Source organism: Bos grunniens, chromosome 1 (assembly GCF_055505025.1).
Source record: "Bos grunniens cultivar Pamir isolate PY7600 chromosome 1, Bosgru_T2T1.0, whole genome shotgun sequence".
NCBI classification, from domain to species: Eukaryota; Metazoa; Chordata; class Mammalia; order Artiodactyla; family Bovidae; genus Bos; species Bos grunniens.
Window position 1 is genome coordinate 47,752,970 of NC_141165.1, and position 27,011 is coordinate 47,779,980.

At 40.2% G+C, this 27,011-nt stretch overlaps 1 protein-coding gene across 13 annotated transcripts in view; it reads right to left on the reverse strand.

The window, feature by feature from the left end:
- LOC147379398 (uncharacterized) overlaps positions 1–27,011 on the reverse strand; it is a 281,421-nt gene that overhangs the window by 230,870 nt on the left and 23,540 nt on the right. For 10 of the 13 annotated variants that reach the window (XR_015160725.1, XR_015160744.1, XR_015160749.1 and 7 more), the window contains exon 2: positions 5,378–5,526. The exons of the other annotated variants lie outside the window; for them this stretch is intronic. Coding sequence is in view for 3 of the 10 variants with exons in the window: in XM_086391948.1 (XP_086248074.1) it covers positions 5,378–5,432 (55 nt within the window). In the remaining 7 variants the exon portion in view is untranslated. The remainder of the gene's footprint in view (positions 1–5,377; positions 5,527–27,011) is intronic. 13 annotated transcript variants of the gene reach the window in all.

Below are 27,011 nucleotides of genomic sequence, written 5' to 3' on the forward strand. Positions count from 1 at the left end.
AGCTCTAATTTGTGCCTGAGGGGAATTTTCCAGGTAAAGGTGAATGGTACAATGTCAAAAGTATCTGAATGTCTGGTATCAAGTAGGCATAACAGCTAACTAATGTTTGGGGGTTTTAATCATGTTTTATCCATGATCCTGGTTTTCCTTATCTCAAAAACAAAAATTGAAAAATGAACAGAACCTCTGGTCCTTCTCTCCTTCATATCTCCCTTATTTCCCCACCAAATTTGGGGTGCAAATGATCCCTTCTATTTTATTACCACCCATTCCCTTCTCCACCCCCTCCCCGCCCCCACACAGTTAGATCTTTGTCAGGCCACTCTATTCCTATTCTAATGATTCTGCCTCTTGAAGACCTCTCATAGCCTCTAATCTAATCAAATGTTCCCATTAATGCTTAATATTTTATACTACATGATGTATTATTCTTGCCCACCATCTTTCCTTCTCAAAGCCACCTTAGCTCTCAGTTCTGAATGCAGTCATTCATCAGACATCCACTGATGACCCCGTCTGTGCTAGGCACTGGGGTTAGCACCATTTCTGCCTTCAAGAAATTTTTAATCAAATAGGGAAGTCAGAAAAGAGTCCCATAACTATAAACAGGCATGGTATGTCATTAGAATATTCACTGAGTGTATCCTTTCACCCAACAAGCCAAAGACAAAGAAAATGTCCTGGAGAAGGTGAGCTGGGTTCAGAAGGTCAAGGTTGAGTTCATAAGGAAGGAAACGCAAAACGTTCCTGGAAAAAAGTACTTCAGTGCTTCTCCAGTCCTCTTTCCCTACCTTTTGTCATCTGTCCACGTCTTTTCCATTTTGATTCTAGGTATAAACAGAGACTCAGTCCTCATTCCTCAATGCTTTCTCTACCCACTTCTGCTCATCAACAGAACCTACTTCATAGTTTAACCACCTGCAACATGAGATGATAGTTAAATCTGAGCCTCCTGCCCCAAATCTCCAACTCCCTACAGCCCAGAACCACAGGAGGAGCACACTATCTGCTGGTTATCAGTATTTTCAGACCTGGCTCACTATCTACCCATGAAGAACAGCCTCTTCACAGCTTGAGAATTTCCAGCAATAAGACCATCCTTCTTCCAGGGACTAGAATTCAAAAGCTTGAGAAGAATCTTTTTCTTCTCTCCTTTCTCCCTACTCAGTTTTCCATGTATTCATGAATGAAAAAAATATATATTATTCACCAGAGCTTCCCCTTCTTCTAAAAACCCTAATTAATTCTCTTTTGCTCTCAAAATAAAATAATCCTTAATCTAGATTTAAAACTCTCCATAATCTGGTCCCTTATCCAATCCCAACACCATGTAGTCTCATCATATTAATATAACATTTGAGGGTTTTGAAAGTGTCTTCCCAAAGCTACTTCTGCAAACATGATCTCTTTTGCCTACCACAGTGCCCTGATAAGACAGGCAAGGCAGGCATTATTATTCCTCTTTCTTTAGAAGACAAAACCAAGACTCTGAGAAACAGATTCAATTAGGTCTTCTAATTCTTAACTCAGCACTCCTTCTCATTGGCTCACATCGTGTTTCATGTTTTGATTTATTACACAAGTGCACCACCAGTTGTTTCTTTCCAAATTGAGAGCTTCTAAAAAGAAGAAAAAGTGTCAGAGATTTTTTTTTTTTCTGTAACTGCTCAGCACGTGGCATGTGGCACTGCATTGTGGATCAAAAAGACCCTCAATGCTTTTTGAATAAGTGTTTTAACCACATGATTCTTTTTAAGGAAGTCACAGTCTTACTCCTTTGCTTAAAACTCAAACCCTCAGCTCTTCTGATTAGATTCAGTTCAGTTCAGTTGCTCAGTTATGTCTGACTCTTTGTGACCCCATGGACTGCAGCATGCCAGGCTTCCCTGTCCGTCACCAACTCCCCGAGTTTGCTCAAACTCATGTCCATCGAGTCCATCGAGTGATGCCATCCAACCATCTCATCCTCTGTCATCCCCTTCTCCTCCTGCCTTCAATCTTTCCCAGCATCAGGGTCTTTTCAAATGAATTAGCTTTTTGCATCAGGTGGCCAAAGAATTGGAGTTTCAGCTTCAGCATCAGTCCTTCCAATGAATATTCAAGGACTGATTTCCTTTAGGATTGACTGATTAGATTATCTTAATATAAACATGTGACTACAGCTGACAAGGTCTTCGTGATCTTACCATGGCCAACCACTCTGATTTCATCCTCTCCACACTCCGTCCCCGACTTTCGCCCACCAGGCTCCTTCTTTCTGTTACCTGGGTTTGCTGAGCTCATGCCCATCTTCAAGCTTTGTGTCAGCTGCTTCTATAAAATGCCCTGTGGCTGACTCCTGCTCATCATTCTGGTCTCAGCACAAATGCCATCACCTCAGAGAAGCCTTCCCTGACCACCCAACCTAGAGTTAGCCTTAGTCATTCTCATCCTGATGTATTTTCTTCCCAGCATATATCATAATCTAAACTTATGTGTTTCATTTCTTGTCTCCCATTAGAATGTCTCCCATCAGTAGGTCTGAGACGTTATTCCTCAGTTCCCCAGTGCCTAAACTAGGGCAATATCTATTTGTCAAATGCATAAATGGATGAATGAATGAACAGTGAATAAACCTGTTTCATCTATAAAAACAGAGTTGGAATAGATAATCTCTAAGGTCTTTCCCCACATAGTGTTCTTTAATGAATCACAGTTGTTTTTTTCATGGAATCAGCCTAGGTTCCTTTACTGGTTATCATTAGGACATGTTTTATTTTTCTCTTGACTTTAGTTCTCTCACTGAAGAGAGTCTCATGAGTAGAGAAACAATATTGAGAGAAGACAAGAAGAAGGTCAAATAATAGAGTTCAGGTAAAGAACCGCTCGCTTCATATTGTGAGGCAGCTGCCTCTCCCGTCACAGCCTTGTCACAGGCTGCAGTCCCACAATCACATTTGCTATCCACTTTTTGTTTTTTAATATGTTTGCATTATTCTCCCAATATAACCCTTTGTTTTCTTTGGCCTTGATAAAGACATTCCTAAGATAGTTATTATTTCTGAGCTTTCCCCAAGGTACAAAATATATTGACTGAGAAATCAGTTCTCCAATGGGAAATGCTGGCACATACCTGATGGGACAAGTCAGCATGTGCCTTCAACTGCTGGTGACCATAGCGGTGTGTGTTTGCATATCATTCTCTTCATACACTGGGCATCCAGTTATTGCTGAATTCAGTTATTCATAGAAAATATTATTTTGCAGCTACTCTGAAGATAGTAGCTTTATGAGACACTGTGATAAAGACTCTGAAACAAGCCATTTTAAATGTTTCTAACCATCGCGAAGAATGCTGCTGCTGCTAAGTCACTTCAGTCGTGTCCAACTCTGTGCGACCCCATGGACTGCAGCCCACCAGGCTCCTCCATCCATGGGATTTTCCAGGCAAGAGTACTGGAGTGGGGTGCCATTGCCTTCTCCCAAGAATAACCAACTACTAACAGTGGCTCCAAATCCTTAATGATTGCTGACCTTTACCTAAGCTTGTCTTGAAAAAACAAAATCTACCACTGGATACTTCTTCTGTCAAGAGCCTCCAGAAAATGCACTTTGAAATTTGTTCAAAGTGTGCTATTTACCCATCATTATGGAAACTTTCAAAGAAGGCAATGGCATCCCACTCCAGTACTCTTGCCTGGAAAATCCCATGGATGGAGGAGCCTGGTAGGCTGCAGTCCATTGGATCGCTAAGAGTTGGACACAACTGAGCAACTTCACTTTCACTTTTCACTTTCATGCATTGGAGAAGGAAATGGCAACCCACTCCAGTGTTCTTGCCTGGAGAATCCCAGGGATGGAGAAGCCTGGTGGGCTGCAGTCCATGGGGTCGCACAGAGTCGGACACAACTGAAGTGACTTAGCAGCAGCAGCAGCATGGAAACTTTAGACTTACAATGTTTTCTGACTTCATTGCAATTTACTTACATGTATAAGCTGAAGAGCCTTCCTTAAAACCTGACAAGGTTGGATGTCCTTACTGCTCACAATATGAAAAGGTTATAAAGTAGAAGAAAGCCTCTTTAGAAGTTTCTTCAACTTCAATTCAAATTGCACCCTCAGTAGACTGGCCTTGCATGCTTCACTTTCATTTAGCTACATCATCAACTTCTAGTTCCTGTTTTTGGCATGAAGATGCCAGCTTAATCAGACTATAAATCATTTTCTGCCTTTGCCCACATGTAGCGACCACTGACATCTTAGATTATTGTAGTTAATTAGCACTTCAAAGAACACAGAAAAACAGAAAATGTGCTTAGATCAAAATGTGAAAAATTATTCTGGTCTCTTCTAGCATAGGGTACTGGCATGCCTTGCCCCAGAGCAGCTAGTGGGCAAAGGAAGGCCCCTGAGAATAGTCACCAAGGACAAAGGGTTCTCCTCCTGAGCTAGACCCCCTCTTTTGGATTTCTGCTTAGCATCTGCTTAAAACCCAGTTATTTGATTACAAAGATAAGATAAATGTATCCCCAAGGATTACATCAATTAAATTAATAACCTAGAATTTCAAGGACAAAAATCCCCAAGTCAAAAGATTCAGAATAATGGAATATTTACAGAAAAACTGTGAAAACCTGTCTTCCAGCCATGAACTTTATAAAATAAAGCCACCTCAAATGTGCCAGATTTAATTGATGATCATAAATAATGCTAAACTACATTATTATTAAATCGTTTCTCCCTTTAAAAAGGCTGTTCAGAAACAATTAAAAAATAACCATCAAGTCAATTTCAAAACTAAGATGTAAATATCATAATTAGTTTTGCTGTATGCCTTTTTATTTTTCATGAAAGCTACTCTACTGATAGAGAAATAATTTATGAAAACAGAAATATTTATTGCAGCTTGCCTCATGGTTATTATTGATCATTTAATTTATAGCCTGAATAGTTTATTTACACCTTTAAGGATATTTTAAGACCTGTTTTTAAATTGCATTACTATACTTACTTCACATTATCTAAAAATATAATAAAAAAGAAATTGCTTTAATTATTCTCATCATTTTAGATTTTAAAAAATCTTATTTTTTTTAATCACACAATTATCCTAGAGACTAATGTAATTTTCCCACCACCATCATTTCACCCTTTAAAAGTAAATATGTGGTTCTCAGTACTGCAACAAAGAATAAATTACACATATCCTGCTTCTCCATTGCTGCTAACTTAATTCAAGGAAAATTCTCCTTATGTAACATAAGGAATCATTTCAGCTCTATTTATCTAAAATAAAAGTCAAATACTAACAATCAAACATGAAAAAATATCACTTTGTATTATAGATTTGTGCTCAGTTGCATCCGACTCTTTTGTGACCCCACAGACTGTAACTCACCAGGCTCCTCTGTCCGTGGAATTCTCCAGGCAAGAATACTGGAGTCAGTTGCCATTTCCTCCTCCAGGGAATCTTCCCAACCCAAGGATCAAACCTACGTCTCTTGCATCTCCTGCATTGGCAGGTGGATCCTTTACCATTAGTACCACCTGGGAAGCCATAGATGGATAATGCTTAAAAAGATGCAACACAAAGATACTTTTACACTTATAAATGAAAAATCTCCCAATTCAAAAGCAATATCTAGTCTTCTATTGTTCTATAAACCCACAAAGATAATAGATAGCCATATTCTTCTCCATCCCCCCCCCCAAAAGACTATTGTCTAATACAAGTTTAAAAATAGAGTTTTAAAAGTCAATATTCACAGTTATTTTACAATGGAAATGCTGAGATTGGAGGGGAAATGAGTTGCCCAGCTTAATTCCACTATAGTGGCAACACTCAGCTAGAGTTCAGGAAGGACTCTGCCAGGACCACTGAACACATCCCCACAGGTTGTGGACCACTCATCTCCATTGTGTATCATTTGTGGAGAACACAACACTCAGCAGCAACCCTTGGCACTGGGCAGTGCACCACCAGCCCAGCTGTACATGGCAATCTGGTTTTAGTGCTGCCTTTCTTCCACTGGATCACACTGATGTTACTTTAGTCTGATTCTCTGGCAAACACTCTCCAACTGTCCTTGTTCCACTTCCAAAATCCTCTCCAGCATTTAACTTTTTAACTACTTTTCTTATAAGAAGGAGACTCTGGGTGTTTTTATTGACCTAAAACTATTAATTTTTATTCAATATTCCCCCCACAAGCCATGTTTGTCTATCAATTAAATTTCACAAATAAATTTCAGAGAGGATGCTATTTTTCCTCTTAGGTTAAGGGCTATAGAAAAAAGAACATGAGATTTCATGTCAAACACATCTTCATAGATATGTAAACTTGGGCCATTTTCTTAACCTCTCAAAATCTCAGTTCCTTCTTATTTAAGATAGAAGAGATAAAAATTACTTTCCCATCTTCTTGTAAGGATCAAAAAGACATAAATAGAAGAGTTTAGCACAGTAGTTGGCATAATCTGTGTTCAGCATGCATTAACTTTATGATTTTTATTTTTATCATCATTTTGAGCAAGGGTCAACACATTGTTGGGGTACTGAGATTTTACATGCTTTCCTCATTTTTTCAACTCATGACATGATAGTGCTCATTCATGACAAGACATAGGACTTAGTGAGGCATTCCAAGACTTGCCTGGTATCATCTCCCAAAACACCTTTTAGTAAGTTACTGTCTCTATAGCAAGTGTTATGGACTCAGTGTTTGTGTCCCCCCAAATTCACATGTGGCTTGTTCCTTGGAAGAAAAGTTATGATCAACCTAGACAGCATATTAAAAAGCAGAGACATTACTTTGCCAACAAAGGTCCGTCTAGTCAAAGCTTTGGTTTTTCCAGTAGTCATGTATGGATGTGAGAGTTGGACTATAAAGAAACCTGAGCACCGAAGAATTGATGCTTTTGAACTGTGGTGTTGGAGGAGATTCTTGAGACTCCCTTGGACAACAAGGAGATCCAACCAGTCCACCCTAAAGGAAATCAGTCCTGAATATTCATTGGAAGGACTGATGCTGAAGCTGAAACTCCAATACTTTGGCCACCCAATGTGAAGAACCGACTCATTTGAAAAGACCCTGATGCTGGGAATGATTGAAGGTGGGAGAATAAGGGGCTGACAGAGGATGAGATGGTTGGATGGCATCACCGACTCAATGGACATGAGTTTGAGTAAGCTCCGGGAGTTGGTGAAGAACAGGGAAGTCTGGTATGCTGCAGTCCATGGGGTTCCAAAGAGTCAGACACGACCGAGCAACTGAATTGAACTGAACTGAACTGAAATTCACATGCTGAAGCCCTAACCTCTACTGTAGTGGTCTTTGGAGATGGGGTCTTTGGGAGATAAATTAGGTTAGGTTAGGTCATGAGAGTGGGACCCCTGCAATGGGAGTAGTGACCTTAAAAGGAGAGGAAGAGATCTTTTTTTTCTCTCTCCCTGGACACATGCAAAAGGAAATGCCATCTGAGGACACAGCAAGAAGTCAGCTGTCTACAGGCCTGGAAGGAAGCTTCATGAAGAACTGAATTGGTGAGCCTACTGACCATGGACTTACAAGCTTCCAGAATTGTGAGAAACAAACTTATGTTGTTTAAGCCACCCAGTCTCTGGTATTCTGTTATGGCAGCCCAAACTTACTAATACAACATGGTAACAATCTGATGGCACCCTCTACTCTGCAAGGGAGCACTGAGTAGGTCTATGGCATTTTGATGCAGAACATTAAAGAAAGCTATGCATTAGCAATAAGAGATCAGTGTAGAAATTGATCGTGCAAGTTTGAAACTTGACTAGGCAGTCCACACAGAATTTTAAATCTTCAAGTTCATTTGGCCCAAGGGGTTCACAGTTAGCAAATAAATGGCCTTAGTGTTTGCTTCCCCCCACCCCAATCAGTATAAATAGGCCCTTTTTCTGGATGAGCAGTAATTTCCCTGGGTAGAATAACATATTCAATCTACTTCTGAGGCATGCAAAATCTCTGCCTCACCTACAGGAAGAGAGCTGTGAATGATGAAGAAGGTGAGGGATCAGGCAGTTTCATACACATGTGTTTTTCCTATAAAGCAGCATATGTTTTTCAGGTTGATGTTGGCCAGATTAAATTGATCAGGTCTTTGCTTACTGGGAGAAAAAGAAATTTCTGGGTTATCTCAAGTGAAGTGACAATCAGACAGACGATAGCATTGCACTAGAAGAATACTAACCATGTGGATATTTCTCGATGGAAGATGGGGTGTGAGTGTATTGTTTTCTGCTGGGATGGGAATATGGCAAAGGAGATTGCTGGATATGCGTGATCATTTTGTATCCAAAAATGAGATACTAGTGCTATTCAAATAGGGATGGAAAATCTATCATTTCTGAGACAACTCCTTGAATGATTGCAGCCCTTCATTCTGAAATGAAGTGTCAGGGACAATCACCTAGGCTTCCTTCCCGCCTCCCCCCCTTTTTTCTTGGATGATCAGAAAGAAAGTATAACTCTGGAGCTAAAGACCATGTAGGTAAGGTCAAATATGTTGCTTTAAGCAGTTTCCTCAACCAAATATGGTGTGCTTTTCATATTGGGCTTCCCTGGTGGCTCAGTCAGTAAAGAATTCACCTGAAACGAAGGAGACTGCCTGTAGGGCAGGAGACCCAAGTTTGATCCCTGAGTTGGAAAGATCCCCTAGAGAAGGGAATGGCAACCCACTCCAGTATTTTTGCCGGGATAATCCAATGGACAGAGGAGCCTGGAGAGCTACAGTCCATGAGGTCATGAGCTGGATACAACCTAGCAACTAAACCATCACCACTTTTCCTGTAGGAAGCCACACCTCAACCAAAGTGAGCTACTCACCCCAACACTCTGCATTTCCCCATTGCTTACCAAGCCTTTTCTCTTGCCCTTCTCCTAACTTCTACTCACTACCTGGGTGAAACTCTAGCACCTCCCAAGGCTCAGCTCAAATTCCATCTTCTCCGTGAAATCACCATGCCTTCCTTGCTAAAACCAATGCCTTTATACCCTTAGCTCCGAGAGTCTTTCCTTTGTTCCTCAACCCTATGCTGGGCACATGCTTCTGCACACTCTGTGATACATTTTTTCTCCTCCTTCACCTGAAATGTCCTGGAGTCAGGAACTGTCTTACTCATCACTTGTAGCACCTCATAGTAGGAATTCCATATACATATTGATTGAGTAAATGGCATGCCTTCTCTTAATTTTCTGTCACAAATGAGCAAAATTATAATCAACTCAAACCATACAGGACTTGGGACCAACTGCACTGCGCAATTCCTGGGGCACCTTTTATTTGCCCACAAAGTAAATCATTGCCTGAAGTCATGCAATGCAGCTTTCCTCAGAGCTTCAGCCCTTTCACATGTACAATGACTTTAAACTTTTAGAATACAGAAGAAAGTCTGCTGGTAGATGGGCATTGCAGTGCCTCCTGGCTATTCATTTGTGGGAATAAACATTGATATTGTTTTCTGTTTTTATGTTGCTTTTAAATGTGTCAGTATTCAAGGTGGATTTAAGGGCTAACAGAATGGAAGAAAAAGCAAAGCAAGAAACAAGCAAAAAGGAGCACATTTTTGAAAGGCTCATCAGAAAGATGTGCCAGAAGGTGTCAGCCCCCTTCTCGGTCTCACCCAGGCCTTTAGGCCACACGAAGGGGACCTGTTTTCACTCTGAAATAAGAATCTTTATTAGCCACAGCTGTACCTCATCCATAATGCATTAGCCTGAAAAAGAGGGAGGAACCTCAACCCAGAAGCTGCTCCAAGAAATGATAAAAAATGAAGTGAAATAGCATATTGCTCTGATATGATCTCTTTTTTCAAATGTAATCAAGTGTATCCCAAGAGGACACCCCCAAAATTTTATCTTCAGGACTAAGGGCCTGGGGCAGGATGTGGGGCAAGAAAGGAAGCCTCTCAATATTTATTGAGAGGGTTGGGGTAGGGGTATGAAGAGTCTCAGCTCTTCAAATAAAATGGCAAAGCGTAAAATGTAAGCAGTCCAGGGCTCAGAGGGGTAAAGGGGCTTACTATGTCACACAGCAGAGCAGGAAGATGAGAGCCCAGGACTTCTGTTTCCCTAGCTGAGCTCTCACAATGCCATCCTGGCACTGTCTGATGACCTTGAGGGGCTCACTCTGCCTAAATGCACTACCTTTCTCAAGGCAAAAGACATACAGCCACTGTGGCCTTGTAAACTATGATCTAAAACAAATAATTAACAGCCTTTAAGTCCATTACAGATAAATTTTTGTGTGCCGTTATTGTTAATCCCTATTTCAGATACAACCATCAAAATCAGGAGTTTTAGAATCCATATAAATATTAGAACAGTAAAGGTACACTTTCTTTCCTTGCTGGTGATGTGATTCATATGTATAAAATTCAGGACACTTTCAGAAAAAGAAAGAAATCATTAGAGTTTAGTCAAAGAATTTGGTAAAGAATCTATATACAAGATAAACACAAAAAGTCCATAATTATTTTTCTATACTGGTATTAAATAGCTAAAAATGGATATTGGGGAAATGTTTAACTCATAATAGGGATGTCTATAAAACAGGAAAACATCCCATAAGAAATATTGTTCATAATTAAACTTGAAAGCTTTTTCACAGCAAAGAAAATAATAAACAAGATTAAAAGACAACCCTCAAAATGGGAGAAAATAATTGCAAATGAAACAAGTGACAAAGAATTAATTTCCAAATTATATATAAGCAGCTGATACAGCTCAATATCAGAAAAGCAAACAGCCCAATCAAAATATGGGCAGAAACAGACATTTCTCCAAAGAAGACATACAGATGGCAAATAAACACATGAAAAATGCTCAACATCACTAATTATTAGAGAAATGCAATCAGAACTACAATGCGGTATCACCAATTAGAATGGCCATCAGCAAAAAATCTGCAAACAATAAATGCTAGAGAGGATGTGGATAAAAAGGGAACACTCCTACACTGTTGGCAGGAATATAACCTGATACAGCCATAATGGAGAAGAGTATGGAGTTTCCTTAAAAAACTGGGAATAACCTTACCAGATGACACAGCCACCCCACTGTTGGGCATATGTGCTGAGAAAGCCACAATTCTAAAAGACACGTGTACCCCAATGTTCATTGCAGTACTATGTACAATGGCCAGAACATGGCAGTAACCTAGATGTTCATTGCCAGATGAATTGAAAAAGAAGATGAGGTACACATATACAAGGGAATATTACTCAGCCATAAAAAGAATGAGTCTGAGTCAGTTCTAGTGAGGTAGATGAACCTAGAGCCTGTTATACAGAATGAAATTAGAAAAAGAAAAACCAGTATCATATATCAACTCATATATATGACGTCTAGAAAAATAGTACTGATGAACTATTTGCAAGGAAGGAATGGAGATGCAGATGTAGAGAAGGAACTTGTGGACACACAGTGGGGGAAGAAGAAAGTGCGGTGAATGGAGAAAGTAGCATTGACATATATATACTACCATGTGTAAAATAGATAGCTGGTAGGAAGCTGCTATACAACACAAGGAGCCCCGCCTGGTGCTCTGTGATGATCTAGAGGTGTGGGATAGAGTAGGGGAGGGAGGCTCAAGGGATAGGGGATATATGTATAATTATGGCTGATTCATGTTGTTGTACAGCAGAAACCAACACAACACTGTAAACCAATTTTCCTCCAATTAAAAAATAAATAAAAAAAAAGAAATATTGTTCAGGCAATGTGAAGAAAACCATACAATTTTATCTAAAGGCCATAAAACAAGGTCTGAATAAAGGGGGAAATCTATCATGTTCCTGAAAAGTGAAAGTGAAAGTCACTCAGTCATGTCTGACAATTTGTGACCCCATGGACTGTATAGTCCATGGAATTCTCCAGGCCAGAATACTGGAGTGGGTAGCCTTTCCCTTCTCCAGGGGATTCCGCATCCAAGAATCAAGCCCAGGTCTCCCATATTGCAGGCAGATTTTTTACCAGGGAAGCCACCAGGGAAGCCCATGTTCCTGAATGGGAAGATATAATAGGATAAATTGTCAATCATCCAAAAATGATTATATAATACAAAAACTACAAGTTTATTCCTATTGGATTTGGTAGAACTGTGAGCTGAATAAAGCTGTCTTAAATTCATATGGAATATAAATGATCAAAGATAAAAAATAAAATAAAATAAATAAAAATAAAATAATAATAAAGTCAAGGGTTTCAGAGAAAGGATTGTTGGTCAGCTTTTCCCGTATGGGGCCAGACAGTAAATATTTTAGGTTTTGTGGGCCAAGAGGCAAAATTAAAGATATTATGTAAACTAACTTGTCTAACAATTTAAAATGTCATCATGTAAAAACGTAAAATCCATTCTAAACTTGAGAGCAGTACAAAGCAGGGGCTGACCAGATTTGGTCCACAGGCCATAATTTGCAAAGCCTTGATTTAGAGGGTCTCATCCTAAGTAACGTGTCCTTTCAATGGAAATGCTAGTTTTACTGGGAGCATCATTATTTCTGAAGGTGATAAAATGCTGAAAAGGAACCACTGGATTGTGTGTGCTTTGGGTTCTTTTCAGTTACAAAATCTCCATTATGTGGGAGGTGGGATGGAGGTTAAAGAGGGATGGGACACATGTATACCTATGGCTGACTTATGTTGATATAGAGCAGAGGCCAACACAATATTGTGAAGCAATTTTCCTTTGATTAAAAATAAATAAGTTTGGGGAAAAAATTTCAACGAACTTACAAAACAAAAAGAGACTCAGACTTATAAAACAAAATTTCCCGTTATCTGCAAGTACAGCGGGTGGTGGGGGGAGTTTGGGATGATCATGTACACACTGCTATATTTAAAGTGGATAACCAACAAGGACCTATTGCATAACTCATGAAACACTGCTCAAGGCTATGTGGCAGTCTGAGTGGGAGAGGGGTTTAGGGGAGAATGAATACGTGTATATATATGGCTGTGTCCCTTCATTGTTCATCCAAAACTATCACAAAATTGTTAATTGGCTATGTGTGCTCAGTATCTCAGTCGTGTCCCACTCTTTGTGACTCTATGGACAGTAGCCTGCCAGGCTCCTCTGTCCACGGAACTTTTCAGGCAAGAATACCGGAGTGGGTTGCCATTTCCTTCTCCAGGGGATTTTCCTGACCAAGGGACTGAACCTGCATCTCTTGCATCTCCTGCATCACCAGGCAGATTCTTACCACCGTGCCACCTGGGAAGGTCAATCAGCCATATCCCAGTACAAAATAAAAAGTCCAAAAACAAAAAACAAAAAACCACAACTCCATTGTGGAACACATAATTCCTTCAAAGTGAAACACGGTGATTGCACAGTTCATCTACGCCCACAGATGAGTCAAAGAGTCAAGGTGTTCTGAGCCAAAAGTTTCCTAGGGTCTAAGATTTCTCTTGTAAAGCTCAAGGGAGACACACACACACAAACACCTTTACTGTCTTAATCCAGTGAGAAAAAAGGTGTGCTATCATTGGCATGTCATGATGTTGAGATCCCTGAAATGCATTTCTCTCTAGTAGCAAAATTCTTCCTCTCTAAGTTCATAATGCAAATTTACATCCCTGATGGCGGAGAGCCCTCTGAAGCTAGGATCTGTTTGCATTCCTTCATTTATTTATTCACCCTAAACAATTAAATACCAGAAAATTTATCACATATTCCTTAACCTCACCCAAATATGGATCAGACTTTCCACATCTCTGTAGACCCTCTGTAGCCCTGTCACTGAATCCTTCAAACAACAGTTTGAAAAATATTTGCTGATTAGAATATCTTTTAAGACTTTCGTCAGAGAACAATTCTGATCCTGGTTTCTCTATTAGAAATAATAGCAAATTATTAACCATTATCTCATAAAATCTTTAGAAGAAATTAGCTAATCTCCACTCTTTAGAGAAACTGAATGATTCTAAAATTTGAGAGTCATACACGCATCTTCAGGTTGGAAAGAACCCTTGGCATCTATGCCAAAACAGAAACCAACCCTCACCTCTTTTACAGAATCCCTCTTAATTAATGCATTAAGACTTCTGTCCCAGTAAATTCTATTCTTGGGTACCTATGCTTAGCTGGATTTCAAAATCCCAAATCTGACCTGCCTACTGTATCTCCCATTCCAAGAAGATTAAAGCTTGGGACAAGCAGGATTAAAACTTGTGAAATATGGCCCTTACCAGCACTTACTCCTAAAAGAAAAAAAGTTTTTCTTAGTCCTGCCTGAGAGTGACTTAAGACCAACTGAGATGTTCTAACCAATATGAGTGAAAGGAGAGTGTACCTCAGGAAAGGGGTACCCAACTCATGTGTTGAATTGTCAGGATCAAAATAAATCCACTCTTAGAAAGACTGTGATCAGCTTACTTGCATGTGGAGTAATTTGATCCTTCAAATATCCCTCCACTATCCCTCCCTCCACTATCCATCCCTGGATGAAAACACTTTTTTTTTTTTTTTTTTTTAATATGGCAAAACCAATACAATATTGTAAAGTTAAATAAAATTTAGACTGTGAAAAAAAAATGAAAACACTTTTTAATAGACTTCTCAGAGCCTGCAACACTATGCCTTGTGGGCACCATCTGCTCATACTTTCTAATGCTATGGCAGCTGCGTGGATATCTGTTGGTCTCCTGGTACTCTCTCTCCCTTCCTGTCCACTGAGGATACCCACAGCAAGCTGAGGCATCCCTGGCTTGTGACATGGGAAGTCTGATGACTCACTTCATGATCTGACCAATGATTACCATTCTTGTCACAGCACCTGATGCAGGACTTCCCTGTGGCACATCAGGTCGACTAAAGACTCTCTTGGGATCTGCAGTGATTATCAAGGTTGCTACTAACTGCCAGATGAAAGCATGAAGTTATCAAGATGCAAGAGATGCTTCCTCCATCTTCAAAGAATGAAAACACTTAAGAAATTATGGGAGAGAACAAGATGGCAGAGGAGTAGGTGGACCTGGAGTAGATCTCTCTCCATGGATACATCAGGAATACACCTTCAGACACAGAAATGCATGCAGAACACCAGCTGAGAGCAGACGGGAGTACTTGAACAGAGGGAAAAAATATATAGAAATATGCAAAACTCGGTAGGACGAAGGAACTAGAGGGAAAAACAGGAGTGTTAGTAGGACTGGACTTGACCTTGGTCGGCGGGGAACTGAAGCAGAGGTCTGATCCCCACATCGGGGCAATTGTCTGAGTCAGAGGAGAAACATTTAAGGCTGAGAGGGAAACAGCTGATCTGTGGCAGCCTAAATAGTATGAGAATCAGACAGTCCTTGCCACAGCCATACATACCCTGGACAGGAATGCCGGTCCCCTGGAAGATGCAGTGGCTGGGAGCTGGAGTTTAGGGATTGTGGAGCAATCCCAGGGTGAGGGCTGCTGTTGACTGTGGAGGGATGGATTGAAGGGAGAATGTGAGGGAGGAGATTGTGGTGGGAAATGCTGGTGGAGAAAAGCTGGGCAGCCATGGAAGAAAGGCGATACTGCTGAGTCAGCCGTGGGGGTGGAGCCATCACCATAGCCTCTCTCTTCCTACAGGCCAGCATCAGCAGCCAAACAATAGAGAGGCTGGTCCATCAAATGCCTGAGGCACTGAACTACAGAGTAGGACCCCACCCAGAGTGCTCCTTTAAGTGACTGATGTGCTGAACTACAGAGTAAGAACCCAGCCAGGGGGCCCCTCTATATGCCTGATGCGATGAACAGAGAAGGACCCCAGGCAAGGGAATCCTCTAAGTGCCTAAATGGGCAGAGCTGGGGAGAAAGATTGGCCAAAGAGGCCATCTGATCGCCAGCTACAAGAGGCTCGAAAAGACTCTGATAGGGCCATAATTCCTGCCGGGTTGGGTGTCCCTCCACACTTGGCACCTCCAGGGTCCCTGTAAGCCAAGCAGCTGCACCACCTTCACGCTCAACTCTCACTGGGACAGAGGTGCCACAGGCAAGAAAAGTTTTGCATCTATGCGCGCAGGGTCATTTCAGTCGTGTGTGACTCTATGTGATCCTGTAGACTGTGGCCTACCAGGCTTTTCTGTCAGGGAGTGGGGTTCTCAAGGCAAGAATACTGGAGTGTATTGGCCAATACTGCTTGCCATACCCTTCTAGAGCACTATATTTACTGCTGCCCCAGCCGCCAACTCCCTTTTGTACCTGGTGCTGCCAGAACCCCTGCGATCCAAGCAGCTGCACCACCTCCACACCTGGCCCTCACAGGGGCAAACCCAAGTCCTCCAGGGCAGCCTCAGGAGCAAACCCCAGTGGACAACCCACATGTAGAGGTGGAAATAAAACCACAGTTGAAACCCAGGGGCAGTATGGCTAAGGAAGAAGACCCAAAACCTTTCCACCAGCTGTACAAGCTGCAGATTAAATCCACAGGATCAACTAGGCAGGCTCTGTGTCTATGGAATATATAAAAGATCATTGAGAGTTCCCAGAAAAGAAAGCACACTAGTTTTGATAGCTGTGGACAATGGAGGCAAGAACACACAGGACTAGTACTAGATTAGAATCTGAGCTGCCCCCACAGCAGGTCCAGAGACCAGCACAGTGTTGGAGGGCATCCTAGGGAGGTGAGGTGGACTGTGACTCCCAGCGAGGGAAATGACCCTGACAGCAGTGACTCAAGAAAGCATTTATTATTCTTATTTTTTGACTTGTTGTGCAGAACCTTTTGGATTTTTTTTTTTTTCCTTTTTTTTAACCCCCTCGGTTGTAGTTGTCAATTTTATTGGCACTACAAATCCAATTAAGCTTTTGAGCTTGTTTTTTTCTCAGTCACATTTTTTATTGTTGTTATAAACATCTGCGTCTATGTAGGGCTTTTGCGGTTCTGTGGAGTTTTTCTTTTCTTTTCTTTTTTTCTTTTCTCTTTTTTTAGTTTTACTTTTTAATTTTTTAAACCTATTATTATTTTTTCTACATTTATTCCTTCGTTTGCTTTTCCTACTGTTCTTTTCCCCTTGCAGTTAACCTTTAACGGTATAAATTTTCTTTATCTATTTAACTTGGCATATCTATTCTTTCTTTCTTTTCTTTCTCCCCTTTTTAACAACATATTCGGTAGTCTTATTTTCATTGCTTTATTCCCCAATTGGCACCTTGCTCTAGTTTTGTTTTCCAGTTTGTGCTTTAGTTAGTTTTGTTCTGGTAGATATAATTTTTGGTTTCCTTTGTTCACCAGGTCAGTCTACTGTACTTTATTTTTGTTGGACTTTTTTGATTTTTTTTATGGGTATATATATATATATATATATATGTGTGTGTATATTCAGTCATACTTTTTATTGTTGTTATAAACTTCTGCCTCTATGTTGGGTTTTTGCAGTTCTGTGGAGTTTTCCTTTTTTCCACCCTTTTTTCTTTCTTATTCCATTTTTTATTTTCTCTTTTTTATAATTTTAAATTTTTTAAACATATTATATTTTTCTACATTTATTCCTTTGTTTGCCTTTCCTACAGAATGGGAAAGACTAGAGATCTCTTCAAAAAATTAGAGATACCAAGGGAATATTTCATGCAAAGATGGGCTCGATAAAGGACAGAAATGGTATGGACCTAACAGAAGCAGAAGATATTAAGAAGAGGTGGCAAGAATACACAGAAGAACTGTACAAAAAAGACTTCATGACCCAGATAATTATGATGGTGTGATCACTGACCTAGAGCCAGACATCCTGGAATGTGAAGTCAAGTGGGCCTTAGAAAGTATCACTATGAACAAAGCTAGTGGAGGTGATAGAATTCCAGTGTAGCTATTTCAAATCCTGAAAAATGATGCTGTGAAAGTGCTGCACTCAATATGCCAGCAAAGTTGGAAAACTCAGCAGTGGCCACAGGACAGCAAAAGGTCAGTTTCATTCCAATCCTAAAGAAAGGCAATGCCAAAGAATGCTCAAACTACCGCACAATTGCACTCATCTCACATGCTAGTAAAGTAATGCTCAAAATTCTCCAAGCCAGGCTTCAGCAATATGTGAACCATGAACTTCCTGATGTTCAAGCTGGTTTTAGAAAAGGCAGAGGAACCAGAGATCAAATTGCCAACATCTGCTGGATCATAGAAAAAGCAAGAGAGTTCCAGAAAAACATCTATTTCTGCTTTATTGACTATGCCAAAGCCTTTGACTGTGTGGATCACAATAAACTGTGGAAAATTCTGAAAGAGATGGGAATACAAGACCACCTGATCTGCCTCTTCAGAAACCTGTATGCAGGTCAGGAAGCAACAGTTAGAACTGGACATGGAACAACAGACTGGTTCCAAATAGGAAAAGGAGTACATCAAGGCTGTATACTGTCACCCTGCTTATTTAAATTTTATGCAGAGTACATCATGAGAAATGCTGGACTGGAAGAAGCACAAGCTGGAATCAAGATTGCCAGGAGAAATATCAATAACCTCAGATATGCAGATGACACCACCCTTATGGCAGAAAGTGAAGAGGAACTAAAAAGCCTCTTGATGAAAGTGAAAGTGGAGAGTTAAAAAGTTGGCTTAAAACTCAACATTCAGAAAATGAAGATCATGGCATCCGGTCCCATCACTTCATGGGAAATAGATGGGGAAACAGTGGAAACAGTGTCAGACTATTTTTCTGGGCTCCAAAATCACTGCAGATGGTGACTGCAGCCATGAAATTAAAAGACGCTTACTCCTTGAAAGGAAAGTTATGACCAACCTAGATAGCATATTCAAAAGCAGAGACATTACTTTGCCAACAAAGGTCAGTCTAGTCAAGGCTATGGTTTTTCCTGTGGTCATGTATGGATGTGAGAGTTGAACTGTGAAGAAGGCTGAGCGCCGAAGAATTGGTGCTTTTGAACTGTGGTGTTGGAGAAGACTCTTGAGAGTCCCTTGGACTGCAAGGAGATCCAACCAGTCCATTCTGAAGGAGATCAGCCCTGGGATTTCTTTGGAAGGAGTGATGCTAAAGCTGAAACTCCAGTACTTTGGCCACCTCATGAGAAGAGTTGACTCATTGGAAAAGACTCTGATGCTGGGAGGGATTGGGGGCAGGAGGAGAAGGGGACGACAGAGGATGAGATGGCTGGATGGCATCACTGACTCGATGGACATGAGTTTGAGTGAACTCCGGGAGTTGGTGATGGACAGGGAGGCCTGGCATGCTGTGATTCATGGGGTCGCAAAGAGTCGGACGTGACTGAACTGAACTGAACTGTTTTTTTCCCCTTGCAGTTAATCTTTAAGGTATAGAAATCTTCAACCACCTCTAATTAACTTTGTATATCCATTCTTTCTTTCTTTTCTTTCTTTCTTTTCCTCTCAACATATTTGTTAGCTTTGTGTTCATTGCTTTATTCCCCACTTGGCACATTGCTTTAGTTTTATTTTCCAGTTTGTGCTTTAGTTAATTTTGTTCTTAACTGGTAAATTAAACTCTTTTATTTCCTTTGTTCACTGGGTCAATCTATTGCACTTTACTTTTGTTGGGCTGTTTTGACTTTGCTCATGGGTGTATATGTATATGTATATATTCCATTATTTTAATTATTTTTTCACTGATTTTGTAACTGCTATTTGTCTGGGGTTCATCTTTGGTTTCTCATTCTTCGATATTTGTTTTAATCTCACTTGATGCCATAACAAATCACTTGTGGAATCTCTGTTCCTGACCAGAGATCAAGCCCTGAGCCTTTGGAGTGGGAGCACTGATTCCAAGACCCTAGATTACCAGAGAACTAACCCTGCTGCTGCTGCTGCTGCTAAGTTGCTTCAGTCGTGTCAACTCTGTGTGACCCCATAGACAGCAGCCCACCAGGCTCCCCCATCCCTGGGATTCTCCAGGCAAGAGTACTAGAGTGTGGTGCCATTGCCTTCTCCGGAGAATTAACCCTAGGGAGTATCAAATAGTGAGAACTCACACAAAGGAAACCACTTGAATACAAGACCCAGCATCACCCAACCACAAGCAGCATCCTGTGCAGGATGCCTCATCTAAACAACAAACAAAACAAGAATACAAACCCAGTCATCAGCAGACAGGAGTACCACCTCACTTTGACCATCAGAGGAAAACAAACAAACAAACAAAAACTCAGCACAAATCTCACCCTTTACAAAGCTTACACAAATCACTGGACCAACCTTAAGAGGGCAGAAACCAAAACGAAGAAAGAATTCAACTTTCTTCAAGGAAAGAATTCAATTTTCCTTGAAGCCTGGGAAAAGGAGACCTCAAACACAATAAGTTAAAAAGAAAATAATGAAAAGGCAGAGAAATACTACACAAATGAAGGAACAAACTAGAAACACAGAAGTCCAAATAAATGAAGAGGAAACAGGCAAACTACTTGGAAAAGAATTCAGAATAATGATAATAAAGATGATCAAAAACCTTGAAAACAAAATGGACAAAATGCAAGAATCAATTAACAAAGACCTAGAAGAATTAAAGAATAAACACACAGAGACAAACAATACAATTATTGACATTAAAAATACTCTAGAAGGAATCAATAGTAGAATATCTGAAGCAGAAGAACAAATCAGTGAGTTGGAAGATAAAATGGTGGAAAACTTCTGAAGAGCAGAATAAAGTAAAAAGAATGAAAAGAACAGAGGATAGTCTCAGAGACCTCTGGGACCATATCAAATGCACCAACATTCAAATTATAGAGGCCCCAGAAGAAGAGAAAAAGAAAGGGTATGAAAAAATTTTTGAAAAGATATAGTTGAAAATTTACCCAACATGGAAAAGGAAATAGTCAATCAAGTCCAAGAGGCACAAAGAGTCCTATACAGGATAAACCCAAGGAGAAGCACACCAAGACACATACTAATCAAACTAACAAAGACTAAACACAAAGAAAGAATATTAAAAGCAGCAAGGGATAAGCAACAAGTAGCATACAATGGAAACCTCATATGCTTAACAGCTGATATTTCAGCAGAAATTCTGCAGGACAGAAGGGAATTGTAGGATATATTTAAAGTACTGAAAGGGAAAAATCTACAACCAAGATTATTGTACTTGGCAAGGATCGCATTCAAAATTGATGGACAAATAAAAAGCTTTTCAGACAAGCAAACGTTAACAGATTTCAGTACCACCAAACCAGCTTTACAACAAATGTTAAAGGGATTTGTATAGTCAAGAAATACAAGAGAAGAAGAAAGATCTACCAAATCAGCTCCAAACAATTAAGAAAATGGCAATAGGAACATATATATTAATAATTACTTTAAATGTAAATAGATTAAATGCTCCAACCAAAAGACACAGACTGGCTGAATGGATAAAAAAACAAAACTGCTGTCTGCAAGAAACCTACTTCAGATCTCACAACACATGTAGACTGAAAGTAAGAGGATGGAAAAATATATTCCATGCAAATGGGAAGCAAAAGAAAGCTGGAGTAGCAATCCTCATATCAGACAAAATAGACCTTAAAATAAAGAATATTACAAGAGATAAGGAAGGACACTACATAATGATCAAGGGATCAATCCAAGAGGAAGACACAACAATTGTAAATATCTATGCACCCAGCATAGGAGCACCTCAATACATAAGACAGACACTAACAGACATAAAAGGAGAAATTGACAGTAACTCAATAATAGTAGGAGACTTTAACACCCCACTCACACCAATGGACAGCTCATCAAAACAGAAAATTAATAAGGAAACACAAGTCTTAAATGATACATCAGATGAGATGAATTTCATTGATGTCTTCAGGATATTCCATCCAAATGCAGAAGAATACAGCTTCTTCTCAAGTGCACATGGAACATTCTCCAGGATAGACCACATCTTGGGACGCAAATCAAACCTCAGTAAATTTAAGAAAACTGAAATTGTATCAAGCATCTTTTCTGACCACTATGCTATGAGATTAGATATCAATTACAAGAAAAAAAATTGTAAGAAACACAAACACTTGGAGATTAAACATGTTTCTAAATAACCAACAGGCTACTTAAGAAATCAAAAGGGAAATCAAAAAATTTCTAGGAACAAATGACAATGAAAACACAACAATTCAAAGCTATAGGATGCAGCAAAAGCAGTTCTGAGGGAAGTTTATAGCAATACAATCCTACCTCAAGAAACAAGAAAAACATCAAATAGACAACCTAACTTTACACCTAAAACAACTGGAAAAAGAATTTTAAAAAATCAAGATTAGTAGAAGGAAAGAAATCATAAAGGTCTGAGAAGAAATAAATGAAAAAGAAATGAAAGAAACAATAGTAAAGATTAATAAAACTGAAAACTGGTTCTTTGAGAAGATAAACAAAATTGACAAGCCCTTAGCCAGACTCATCAAGAAAAAATGAGATAAGAATCAAATCAACAAAATTAGAAATGAAAAAGGAGAGGTTACAATAGACAATGCAGAAATACAAAGGATTATAAGAGATTATTATGAACAAACATATGGCAATAAAATGGATAACCTGGAAGAAATGGACAGATTCTTAGAAAAGTTCGATTTTCCAAGATTGAACCAGAAAGAAATAGAAATTATGAACAACCCAATTTGAAGCACTGAAATTGAAGCTGTGATAAAAAAATCTCCCAAAAGCACAGGACCAGATGGCTTCACAGGAGAATTCTATCAAACATTTGAAGAAGAGCTAATGCCTATCCTATAAATCCTTCAAAAAACTGCAGAGGAAGGAATACTTCCAAACTCATTCTATGAGGCCACCATCACCCTGATACCAAAACAAGACAAAAAACAGCACAAAAAAGTAAACTACCAACCAATATCACTGATGAACATAAATGGAAAAAATCCTGAACAAATTGTAGAAAACAGAATTCAGCAACACATCAAAAAGCTCATATACCATGATCAAGCTTGGTTTATTCCAGGGACGCAAGGATTCTTCAATATATGCAAATCAATCAATATGATGCACCATACTAACAAATTGAAAGATAAAACCATATGATAATTTCAGTCAGGAAGCAACAGTTAGAACTGGACATGGGATGCGGTCCTAAGATGGCAGAGGAATAGGATGGGGAGACCACTTTCTCCCCCACAAATTCATCAAAAGAACATTTGAACGCTGAGTGTAAATTCCACAAAACAACTGAATCCCAGCAGAGGACATCAGCCACCCAGAAAAGCAGCCCACTGTCTTCGAAAGGAGGTAGAAAAAAATATAAATGATAAAAAGAGAGACAAAAGAGGTAGGGGCAGAGCTCTGCCCAGGAAGGGAGTCTTGAAAAAGAGAGAAGTTTCCAAACACCAGGAAACACTCTCACTGCCAAGTCTCTGGCGAGCCTTGGAACCACAGAGGGCAACATAACCGGGAGGAAAAATAAATAAATAATTTAAACCCACAGATTACATGCCCAATGGTAACTCACCCAGCAGAGAAGCAGCGCAGACACCTGCATCCACCACTAGCAAGCGGGGGCTGGGCAGGGAGGCACGGGCTGCATTGCTTAGAGTTAGAACCGGGCCTGAACGCCCTGAGGGCAATCTGAGGGAACTAACTTGGTATAGCAAACCAGACTGTGGGTAGCTACCACGCGAAAAGCCCTAACCTAAGACACCGCCAGGCCCACTCACAGAAGAAAAAACAGAGCAGAGCTAGCCAGGCCCATCCCCCTGCCTGATGACAGGCAGGCGAGGGCAGCCAGAGCTGGAAGGGGGCAATCCCGGCCCCAAACAGGCATTATCTACCAAACTGCAAGCAGGCTTAGTTGCTAACCAAGACTTCTTGGGATTCTGGACGGCCAATATCCGCCTGAGAAGGTGCACCGGTTGTACACCCAGAAAACCAAGCGGCAGGGACAGGGGAGCTAATAAGTTGCAGTGACTGTGCTCGCCAAATGGTCACCTGAGCTGCTCGGACCTGGGAAGGGCACAAAACGCAGGCCCAACCGAGTCTGTGCCTCTGAGGACTACCTGAGTGCCTGAACCTGAGCAGCTTAGACCTGGGAAGTGCATACAACCCAGGGCCGGCCTCAGACGGTTCCCAGCAGAGCAACCTAGAGCCTAAGTAGTGTGGACAGGGAGGGCACATGCGCTGTGAACAGGGGCAAACCCAGTGTGGCCAAGATACTGCCAGCACACGCCAGTGTTATTTGTTTGCAGTGTCCCTCCTCCTGACAGCACGACTGAACAAGTGAGTCTAAAAAAGTGTCCACCACCGCCCCCTTGTGTCAGGGCAGAAATTAGACACTGAAGAGACCAGCAAACAGAAGCTAAAACAGAGGGAACCTGCTTGGAAGTGGCAGGTGCAATAGATTAAAACCCTGTAGTTAGTACCGAATACATAGGAAGGGGCCTATAGATCTTGAGAAATATAAGCCGGATCAAGGAACTATCCAAAAATGAACTGACCCCACACTGCCTGCAACAACACCAGAGAAAGTCCTAGATATATTTTTACTATTTTTACTATAATACTTGAATTTTTAACCTTTTTTATTTTTTTATTTTTAAGTCCTCTATTACTCCTTTAATTTTCATTTTTATAACCTACTATGACTTTGAAAAAAAAAAGAGAGACCCTATTTTTTAAAGCAAACTTCATATATATATATATATTTATAATTCTTGTGACTTTTTTTTCTTTAATATTGTATTTTTGAAAATCCAACGTCCTCTAGATTTTTAATCTTTGCTTTTGGTATTTGTTATAATTTTGTACCTTTAAGAACCCAATCTTCAGTACCCATTTTGACTTAGGAGTGAGATTACTGGCTTGACTGCTCTCTCCCTCTTTGGACTCTCCTTTTTCTCCACCAGGTCGCCTCTATCTCCTCCCTCCCCCTTCTCTTCTCTATTCAACTCTGTGAATTTCTTTGTGTGTCCCAGACTGTGGAGAACACTTAGGGAACTGATTATTGGCTGGATCTGTCTCTCTCCTTTTGATTCTCCCCCTTTATCCTCCTGGCCACCTCTGTCTCCTTCCTCCCTCTTCTCTTCTCTGTATAACTCTGTGAACATCTCTGAGTGGTACAGACTGTGGAGTGCACATAAGGAAGTGACTACTGGCTAGCTTGCTCTCTTCTCTTTTGATTCCACCTCATCTCATCCTGGTCACCTCTAACTCCCTACTCCCTCTCCTCTTCTCCATGTAACTCTGTGAACCTCTCTGTGAGAAACTTTTCATCTTTAACCTAGATGTTTTATCAACAGTGCTGTATAGATGGAGAAGTCTTGAGGCTACTGTAAAAATAAGACTGAAAACCAGAAGCAGGAGGCTTAAGTCCAAATTCTGAGAAAACCAGAGAACTCCTGACTCCAGGGAACATTAATCGACAGGAGCTCATCAAACCTACACTGAAACCAAGCACCACCCAAGGGCCAACAAGTTCCAGAGCAAGACATACCATACAAATTCTCCAGCAACACAGGAACATAGCCCTGAGCTTCAATATACAGGGTGCCCAAAGTCACCCCAAACCCACTGACATCTCATAACTCATTACTGGACACTTCATTGCACTCCAGAGAGAAGAAATACAGCTCCACCCACCAGAACACCGACACAAGCTTCCCTAACCAGGAAACCTTGACAAGCCACGTGTACAACCCCACCCACAGCGAAGAAACTCCACAATAAAGAGAACTCCACAAACTGCCAGAATACAGAAAGGCCACCCCCCCCCCCCCACAGCAATATAAACAAGATGAAGAGACAGAGGAATACCCAACAGGTAAAGGAACAGGATAAATGCCCACCAAACCAAACAAAAGAGGAAGAGATAGGGAATCTACCTGATAAAGAATTCCGAATAATGATAGTGAAAATGATCCAAAATCTTGAAAACAAAATGGAATCACAGATAAATAGCCTGGAGACAAGGATTGAGAAGATGCAAGAAAGGTTTAACAAGGACCTAGAAGAAATAAAAAAGAGTCAATATATAACAAATAATGCAATAAATGATATCAAAAACACTCTGGATGGAACCAACAGTAGAATAATGGAGGGAGAAGGTAGGATAAGTGAGGTAGAAGATAGAATGGTTGAAATAAATGAATCAGAGAGGAAAAAAGAAAAACGAATTAAAATAAATGAGGAGAATCTCAGAGACCTCTGGGACAATGTTAAATGCCCCAACATTCGAATGATAGGAGTCCGAGAAGCAGAAGACAAAAAGAAATACCATGAGAAAATACTTGAGGAGATAATAGTTGAAAACTTCCCTAAAATGGGGAAGGAAATAATCACCCAAGTCCAAGAAACCCAGAGAGTTCCAAACAGGATAAACCCAAGGCAAAACACCCCAAGACACATATTAATCAAATTAACAAAGATCAAACACAAAGAACAAATATTAAAAGCAGCAAGGGAAAAACAACAAATAACACACAAGGGGATTCCCATAAGGACAACAGCTGATCTTTCAATAGAAACTCTTCAGGCCAGGAGGGAATGGCAGGACATATTTAAAATGATGAAAGAAAATAACCTACATCCCAGATTACTGTACCTAGCAAGGATCTCATTCAAATATGAAGGAGAAATCAAAAGCTTTACAGACAAGCAAAAGCTGAGAGAATTCAACACCACCAAACCAGCTCTCCAACAAATGCTAAAGGATCTTCTCTAGACAGGAAACACAAAAAGGGTGTATAAATTCTAACCCAAAACTATAAAGTAAATGGCAATGAGATCATACTTACCAATAATTACCTTAAACATAACTGGGTTGAATGCCCCAATCAAAAGACAAAGACTGGCTGAATGGATACAAAAACAAGATCCCTATATATGCTGTCTACAAGAGACCCATCTCAAAACAAGGGACACATACAGACTGAAAGTGAATGGCTGGAAAAAGATATTCCAGGCAAATAGAGACCAAAAGAAAGCAGGAGTAGCAATACTCATATCAGATAAAATAGACTTTAAAACAAAGGCTGTGAAAAGAGACAAAGAAGGATACTACATAATGATCAAAGGATCAATCCAAGAAGATATAACAATTATAAATATATATGTACCCAACATAGGAGCTCCATAATATGTAA